Source organism: Anomaloglossus baeobatrachus, chromosome 12, assembly GCF_048569485.1.
Source record: "Anomaloglossus baeobatrachus isolate aAnoBae1 chromosome 12, aAnoBae1.hap1, whole genome shotgun sequence".
Lineage (NCBI taxonomy): Eukaryota > Metazoa > Chordata > Amphibia > Anura > Aromobatidae > Anomaloglossus > Anomaloglossus baeobatrachus.
In genome coordinates this window covers 15,011,086-15,019,813 of record NC_134364.1, presented here as the reverse complement: position 1 = coordinate 15,019,813, position 8,728 = coordinate 15,011,086, and the positions used below count along the sequence as shown (strand labels likewise).

Genomic DNA, 8,728 nt, shown 5'->3' with positions numbered 1-8,728 from the left:
CAGTGTGTGCGGAGACTGCGGGTCAGTGTGTGCATAGACTGCGGGTCAGTGTGTGCATAGACTGCAGGTCAGTGTGTGCGGAGACTGCGGGTCAGTGTGTGCGGAGACTGCGGGTCAGTGTGTGCGGAGACTGCGGGTCAGGGTGTGCGGAGACTGCGGGTCAGGGTGTGCAGAGACTGCGGGTCAGGGTGTGCAGAGACTGCGGGTCAGGGTGTGCAGAGACTGCGGGTCAGGGTGTGCGGAGACTGCGGGTCAGGGTGTGCGGAGACTGCGGGTCAGGGTGTGCGGAGACTGCGGGTCAGGGTGTGCGGAGACTGCGGGTCAGGGTGTGCGGAGACTGCGGGTCAGGGTGTGCGGAGACTGCGGGTCAGCGTGTGCGGAGACTGCGGGTCAGGGTATGCGGAGACTGCGGGTCAGTGTGTGCGGAGACTGCGGGTCATGGTGTGCGGAGACTGCGGGTCAGTGTGTGCGGAGACTGCAGGTCAGTGTGTGCGGAGACTGCGGGTCAGTGTGTGCGGAGACTGCAGGTCAGTGTGTGCGGAGACTGCAGGGAAACATAGAAATCAGTCCAACAGCGCCCCCTGCTGTCACACTAGGAGATTGCTGTGATCTATAATAATAATAATAATTGTATTCATTTACATAGCGCTATTAATTCCACAGCGCTTTACTTACATTGGCAACACTGTCCCCATTGGGGCTCACAATCTAAAGTCCCTGTCTGTATGTCTTTGGAGTGTGGGAGGAAACCGGAGGAAACCCACGCAAACACTGGGAGAACATACAAACTCCTTGCAGATGGTGTCCTTGGTGGGATTTGAATACAGGACCCCAGCGCTGCAAGACTGCAGTGCTAACCACTGAGCCACCACAAGACTGCAGTGCTAACCACTGAGCCACCACAAGACTGCAGTGCTAACCACTGAGCCACCACAAGACTGCAGTGCTAACCACTGAGCCACCACAAGACTGCAGTGCTAACCACTGAGCCATAATAAGGGAGATTTAGTCCCAATGTGCAGCATATAGCGGTGCACATCGAGTACGAGCGGCGGTGACTCCTCCGTCACATTCACACATCTGTATAGAAGCTATAGTGATACAATCCGCCCTATAGTGCTCAGATGTAGCAGTGCGTCCATGGTAATATATTGATTAATGCTGTTTTTTTGCAGATACTACTGGAAGAATTGATGATCCTGCGCAGCCCCATCCAAGAGCTAATCTCCATCACCAAATCCCACTCTCCCCACGCGCTCCGGGCCGAGCAGCTGAGCTCCGAGTACATAAAGCTACAGAGGTCTCTGGAGGTAACTCTGCCTGATCCGCCTCTCTGCCCGCTCCGTCCCTCTCTGCCCGCTCCATCCCTCTCTGCCCGCTCCGTCCCTCTCTGCCCGCTTTGTCCCTCTCTGCCCAATCCGTCCCTCTCTGCCCGATCCGCCTCTGTGCCCGCTCCGTCCCTCTCTGCCCGCTCCGTCCCTCTCTGCCCGCTCCGTCCCTCTCTGCCCGCTCCGTCCCTCTCTGCCCGCTCCGTCCCTCTCTGCTGGATCAATCCCTCTCTGCCGGATCCATCCCTCTCTGCCGGATCCATCCCTCTCTGCCCGATCCATCCCTCTCTGCCGGATCTGTCCCTCTCTGCCCGATCCGTCCCTCTCTGCCGGATCTGTCCCTCTCTGCCCGATCCGTCCCTCTCTGCCCGATCCGTCCCTCTCTGCCCGCTCCGTCCCTCTCTGCCCGCTCCGTCCCTCTCTGCCCGCTCTGTCCCTCTCTGCCCGATCCATCCCTCTCTGCCCGCTCCGTCCCTCTCTGCCCGCTCCGTCCCTCTCTGCCCGATCTGCCTCTCTGCCCGCTCCGTCCCTCTCTGCCCGATCCGTCCCTCTCTGCCCGATCTGCCTCTGTGCCCGATTCGTCCCTCTCTGCCCGATCCGCCTCTCTGCCCGCTCCGTCCCTCTCTGCCCGCACCGTCCCTCTCTGCCCGCTCCGTCCCTCTCTGCCCGGTCTGTCCCTCTCTGCCCGATTCGTCTCTCTGCCCGATCTGCCTCTGTGCCCGCTCCGTCTCACTATCACACGGGGAGAATACAGGAATATCCAACATTCTGTATAAATAACCAAAATCCAATTATTATCACTTTAATTTCAGAGCAAGATACGGAAAAGCCAAGAAAATCTCCGTAACCACCGGCTGTTCAGCCAGAACCTGCGGGATCTGCAGCGCTGGATCACAGCCACTCACCAGACACTGGAGATCCACCAGAACGGGGGAAAGAAATGGGGCGACAGGGATATAGAGGTAGGGGCAATGCTAAAATAATGGCAGATAACATGTATTACATGGTGGACTGCAGGAATTATATATAACCAATACATAATATTCTGAATTACCTCCTGTATTATACTCCAGAGCTGCACTCACTATTCTGCTGGTGCAGTCAGTGTGTACATACATTACATTACTGATCCTGAGTTACATCCTGTATTATACTCCAGAGCTGCACTCTCTATTCTGCTGGTGCAGTCACTGTGCACATACATTACATTACTGATCCTGAGTTACCTCCTGTATTATACTCCAGAGCTGCACTCACTATTCTGCTGGTGCAGTCACTGTGTACATACATTACATTACTGATCCTGAGTTACTTCCTGTATTATACTCCAGAGCTGCACTCACTATTCTGCTGGTGCAGTCACTGTGTACATACATTACTGATCCTGAGTTACCTCCTGTATTAAATTCCAGAGCTGCACTCACTATTCTGCTGGGGCAGTCACTGTGTATATACATTACATTACTGATCCTGAGTTACCTCCTGCATTATACCCCAGAGCTGCACTCACTATTCTGCTGGTACAGTCACTGTGTACATACATTACTGATCCTGAGTTACCTCCTGTATTAAATTCCAGAGCTGCACTCACTATTCTGCTGGTGCAGTCACTGTGTACATACATTACATTACTGATCCTGAGTTACCTCCTGTATTATACTCCAGAGCTGCGCTCACTATTCTGCTGGTGCAGTCACTGTGTACAAACATTACATTACTGATCCTGAGTTACCTCCTGTATTATACTCCAGAGCTGCACTCACTATTCTGCTGGGGCAGTCACTGTGTGCATACATTACATTACTGATCCTGAGTTACCTCCTGTATTATACTCCAGAGCTGCACTCACTATTCTGCTGGGGCAGTCACTGTGTACATACATTACATTACTGATCCTGAGTTACCTCCTGTATTATACTCCAGAGCTGCACTCACTATTTTACTGGTGCAGTCACTGTGTGCATACATTATGTGTCCTGTATTATACTACAGAGCTGAAATCCTTATATTTTTTCATCTATAGTGGTTACTTGCATTTTAGGACGTATCGTCTTTGCCCCAGGTTCTGTACAATCGTTTTTTAGGGACAAACTAATTGCCTTTTTGCATTATTGCAGTTCATTCAGCAGAATTGTGACTGCTGCTCTGAAGTTTTCCATGCATTGTTTGTGTTTTACCTTTCGTCATATCTTTGGATCTTATTGCTGCTCCTTTGTTGATTGCATCTTTTCTGCTTTGTTTCCTCCAGGCGCTAAATGCTGAATTGTCAGAAAAGGATCTCCTGCGCCATCTGGTGGAGGCTCAGGGACAGGCGGTGATGGACTCCTCCTCGCCAGAGGGCGCCGCGCTCATCCAGCAGGAAATCAAGCAAATGATCCACTCCTGGAAATCGTTACAGCTGCTGTATGAGCAAATGTGCAGGTGAGAAGCCGACCGCACCGCCGTACAGGAGGGGCCCAAGGGCATAGGGGGCTGCACTGCTGTGCAGGAGGGGCCCAAGTGGCAGAGGGGGGAATGCACAGACGTTCAGGACAGGCCCACGGGGCAGAGGGGGCCGCACTGCTGTGCAGGAGGGGCCTATGGGGCAGAGGGGACTGCACTGCTGTGCAGGAGGGGCCCAAGGGCATAGGGACCTGCACTGCTGTGCAGGAGGGGCCCAAGGGCATAGGGGGCTGCACTGCTGTGCAGGAGGGGCCCAAGGGCATAGGGGGCTGCACTGCTGTGCAGGAGGGGCCCAAGGGCATAGGGGGCTGCACTGCTGTGCAGGAGGGGCCCAAGTGGCAGAGGGGAACAGACCGATGCACAGGAGGGGCCTAGGGGGCAGAGGGGGGAATTCACCACCGTCCAGGAGGGGCCCATGGGGCAGAGGGGACCGCACTGCTGTGCAGGAGGGACCTAGGGGGCAGAGGTAACCGCACCGCCATACAGGAGGGACCCAGGGGGCAGAAGGGGCCGAACTACTGTACAGGAGGGGCCTATTGGGCAGAGGGGACCGCACTGCTGTACAGGAGGGGCCTATGGGGCAGAGGGGACCGCACTGCTGTACAGGAGGGGCCTATGGGGCAGAGGGGACCGCACTGCTGTACAGGAGGGGCCTATGGGGCAGAGGGGACCGCACTGCTGTACAGGAGGGGCCTATGGGGCAGAGGGGACCGCACTGCTGTACAGGAGGGGCCTATGGGGCAGAGGGGACCGCACTGCTGTACAGGAGGGGCCTATGGGGCAGAGGGGACCGCACTGCTGTACAGGAGGGGCCTAGGGGGCAGAGGGGACCGCACTGCTGTACAGGAGGGGCCTAGGGGGCAGAGGGGACCGCACCACCGTACAGGAGGGAGCCATGGGGCAGAGGGGACCGCACTGCTGTACAGAAGGGACCTATGGGGCAGAGGGGACCGTACCGCTGTACAGGAGGGACCTATGGGGCAGAGGGGACCGTACCGCTGTACAGGAGGGACCCATGGGGCAGAGGGGACCGTACCGCTGTACAGGAGGGACCCATGGGGCAGAGGGGACCGCACCGCTGTACAGGAGGGACCTATGGGGCAGAGGGGACCGCACCGCTGTACAGGAGGGACCTATGGGGCAGAGGGGACCGCACCGCTGTACAGGAGGGACCTATGGGGCAGAGGGGACCGCACCGCTGTACAGGAGGGACCTATGGGGCAGAGGGGACCGCACCGCTGTACAGGAGGGACCTATGGGGCAGAGGGTACCGCACTGACGTACAGAAGAAACCCATGGGGCTCTGGGACTTGTAGTTCCCCAGCTTGCCGTGTCTGTGTCTTGTTTGTAACCAGCTTGTAATTATCACATTCTACAGCGGCGAGAAAGAGAAAGAACAGCAAAAACCAAACCCCCAATCTGCCCAGAAATCCCCAGCCGTCACAGGACATCAGACATCCAGGTAAATGAGTGGGGGCACAAGTTTTACGTCCCTGCGATTGGGGGGTCATGGTGAGGTGCTTAGGCTGGAATACCCCTTTAATGCTGCTCTGAGCGTCAGCCGCTTCCTTGTCCCCTTTTTGTAAGTTTTGCATTTACTGCAGACACCAACTGTCCATTCTCACAGCTGTAAATACGGTTAATTCCTAGTAACCAGGTTGTCAAATGCATTGGCTGACAACAGAGAGCAGTAGTTGCACTGTGGCATAGACCCCTCGTGTGTTATTTATCTGGACGATTTCCCCATGTGATTGATTTTGTATTTTTCAGCCTCGCAGATGTGGATACAGATGAAGTTCTGCAGAAAGATGAGACCCCGACCTCCTCCAAAAAGGCGACTACGAGGTCCGGAAGGTAAGAAACTTCCAGCCCTACCTGTGGGCAGAGCCACCGCTTTTTACAAGTTTTGCAAAAATTCTTCCCACGTTGGATTTTTCAGGTTTCTAATCTGGGACAACCCCTTTAAATAATCCTTTACGATAGCCACTAATATCTGTGTGTTATTTCTTTTTTCTTTCCCCAGTATCAGCCAAGACGGGCAAGACAGCCATATGGATTTCCAAGATGGCATCAGTACTGATACCTCTAGGAGAAGGGAAGGATTTCCACAAATTGGGGGCTCGTCCGGGTAAAACAATTTGTAATATTTTCATGGCCATCATCACATCTCCTCCCAGACATTAATCTATATCCATTGATTGCTTCCTGTATCAGCCAAGACGGGCAAGTCACCTGGAAGGATTCTTTGGGTGACATCAGGACAAGCTCTCCGACAATGGAAGGATTTCCACAAACTGGGGGCTCATCCGGGTAAATGAATTTTTAATTTTTTCGTGATCATCATAACATACATTCCCCCCCAAGCATTAATCTATATCCACTGATTACTTCCTGTATCAGCCAAGATGGGCAAGTCACCTGGAAGGATTCTTTGGGTGACATCAGTACCAACCCTCCGAGAATAGAAGGATTTCCACAAATTGGGGGCTCATCCAGGTAAAATAATTTTTAATATTTTCGTGACCATCATAACATAATCCCCAAGACATTAATCTATACACACTGATTACTTCCTGTATCAGCCAAGACGGGCAAGGCACCCATAAGAAAGGATTTCGACAAATTGGGGGCTCATCCAGGTAAAATAATTTTTAATCTTTCCGTGACCATCATAACATACTCCCCCCAGACATTAATCTATATCCACTGATTACTTCCTGCATCAGCCAAGACGGGCAAGTCACCTGGAAGGATTCTTTGGGAGACATCAGTACGAGTCGCATTCCGAGAAGGGAAGGATTTCGGCAAATTGGGGGCTCATCCGGGTAAAACAATTTTTAATATTTTCGAGACCATCATGACATGTGGCATTAATCTATACCCATTGATTACTTCCTGTATCAGTCAAGACGGGCAAGTTATGCATAAGGTTCCTCTGGATGATATCAGTATAAGTGGCACTCTGAGAAAGGAAAGATTTCCATAAATTAGGGACTTATAAATAAATATATATATATACATATATATATATATATATATATATACATATATATTGTATATTAGCAGTAACAATCATAAGATATGTATTAATATCCATTATTATTTATTTCTTGCATCAGCCAAGATAGGCAAGTCGCCCATATGGATCCACTAGATGACATCCACACCGGTGGCTCTTCCAGAAAGGAAGGTTTTCAACACATTCGGGTCCCATCCAGGTAAAAAAAAAAAATGTTGATATTTTTAATGACCATTATGAGATCTCCTCAAAGACAGTTATTAATATCTTTTATTTTGATATTTTCCCTGTACCAGTATTAGCCAAGATAGGCAAGTCACCCATAAAGATTCTTTGGGTGACATCAGTATCAACTCTCCGAGTACTGAAGGATTTCCACAAATTGGGTAATGAAAAAAAAAATCTTTAAAATATCACAAGATATCGTCACAGCCTTTTATTAATATCTATTATTTTATTTCTTCGTGTTGAACAGTATTCGCCAAGACGGGCAAGTCATTCCTGTGAGTTCACTAGATGACATCAGTATGAGTGACTCTCCGAAAAAAGATGGATTTCTACAAATTGGGGGCTCATCCGGGTAAGACATTTTTTTTTTATTTAATTTCCAATAAGCGTCGTAAGATACCATCACAGTAATTTATTAAGATCAATGTATGTTTCCTGTATCAGCCAAGATAGGCAAGTCATCCATAGGATTAAACCTAGATGACAGCTTTTAATTTCTAATAAGCGTCATGAGATACTGTCATAAATAGATAATAAAACAAGCGCACTATGAGAAGCACCCGTGGAATCCTTTTAGCGTTTCAAAAATTAGAATTGCTCACCTTTGTTGGTTGTGCGCCCCCGCACAACTTCAGTGAAGGCTAATCAGTCTGGAGTTCCTCCGAACAGATCCTATGTCCAGGCTTCCAATATCCAGATTGTGGGTATCGTTGTCAGCTACTGATTTCCACCGGCACCATGGAAATCAGGTTCTTGTTCCTCTCTCCTCCAGCTAACCAGCTGGATTTTTTGATATGTCAGCAGGTCCTTTGCTGCTATACCGATTCCCAACAGGGAGGGGGTAAATGGATAATTCTATAGGTCTAATATAGCGCAAAAAGGATATTTGCTGATATTAATTATTTGAACTTTATTGAATAGGCACTCCTATTATTACAACGCGTTTCAGCAGAGTTGCTTTCATCAGGTAGTAGGAGTACTCCTATTTTACCTGATGAAAGCAACTCTGCTGAAACGCGTTGTAATAATAGGAGTGCCTATTCAATAAAGTTCAAATAATTAATATCAGCAAATATCCTTTTTGCGCTATATTAGACCGAAAGAATTATCCATGAGATACTGTCATAGTCATTTATTAATATCCATCATGGTATTTTCTTTATCGTTCCTATGGGAGACCCAGACATTGGGGTGTATAGCTTCTGCCTCCGGAGGACACACAAAGTACTACACTCAAAAGTGTAGCTCCTCCCTCTGAGCTTATACACTCCCTGGAGAACCAGATCTAGCCAGTTTATCGCTTTGTGTTCAGGAGGCCATACATCCACACATGCATTCTCATCTGATTTTTCATTTTTGGAAAGAGTTTGAAGAAAAGCGGGTCCTCTGGACCCCCGGCATGTCCCTTCTCACCCCACTGTGTCGGCGGTGCTGTTAATGTTGATTCCCAGGCTGGAGCCTTACATGCCGCGCTCCTTCACCATCCCTCCTGGGCTCTGGCTTGAAGTGGGAGCCAGCACGGTCTCCATGCCTGGCAGGAGTCCGGTCTCCATCCGCAGCCCTTCAGGATCCTGCTGGACCGGAGCACTCATCCCCAGGGACTTGGAACCCTGCGTCTCAGACAAGCTAAGTACCTGAGACGTTTATATATTGGGGGTCCCTGTACTTTATTGTTGTGGGAGAGTGTGCTGAGTGATTTTTATGACATTTC

At 50.5% G+C, this 8,728-nt stretch overlaps 1 protein-coding gene across 3 annotated transcripts in view; it reads left to right on the top strand.

Moving 5' to 3' along the window:
* The window catches only part of SYNE3 (spectrin repeat containing nuclear envelope family member 3), a 79,405-nt gene that overhangs the window by 44,426 nt on the left and 26,251 nt on the right, over positions 1 to 8,728 (top strand). For all 3 annotated transcript variants that reach the window (XM_075330062.1, XM_075330059.1, XM_075330061.1), the window contains exons 11-23: positions 1,176 to 1,310; positions 2,141 to 2,290; positions 3,577 to 3,749; positions 5,149 to 5,232; positions 5,541 to 5,624; positions 5,794 to 5,898; positions 5,985 to 6,080; positions 6,171 to 6,266; positions 6,353 to 6,409; positions 6,497 to 6,595; positions 6,890 to 6,988; positions 7,086 to 7,175; positions 7,265 to 7,369. In XM_075330062.1, coding sequence (XP_075186177.1) covers positions 1,176 to 1,310; positions 2,141 to 2,290; positions 3,577 to 3,749; positions 5,149 to 5,232; positions 5,541 to 5,624; positions 5,794 to 5,898; positions 5,985 to 6,080; positions 6,171 to 6,266; positions 6,353 to 6,409; positions 6,497 to 6,595; positions 6,890 to 6,988; positions 7,086 to 7,175; positions 7,265 to 7,369 — 1,373 coding nt within the window. The remainder of the gene's footprint in view (positions 1 to 1,175; positions 1,311 to 2,140; positions 2,291 to 3,576; positions 3,750 to 5,148; positions 5,233 to 5,540; positions 5,625 to 5,793; positions 5,899 to 5,984; positions 6,081 to 6,170; positions 6,267 to 6,352; positions 6,410 to 6,496; positions 6,596 to 6,889; positions 6,989 to 7,085; positions 7,176 to 7,264; positions 7,370 to 8,728) is intronic.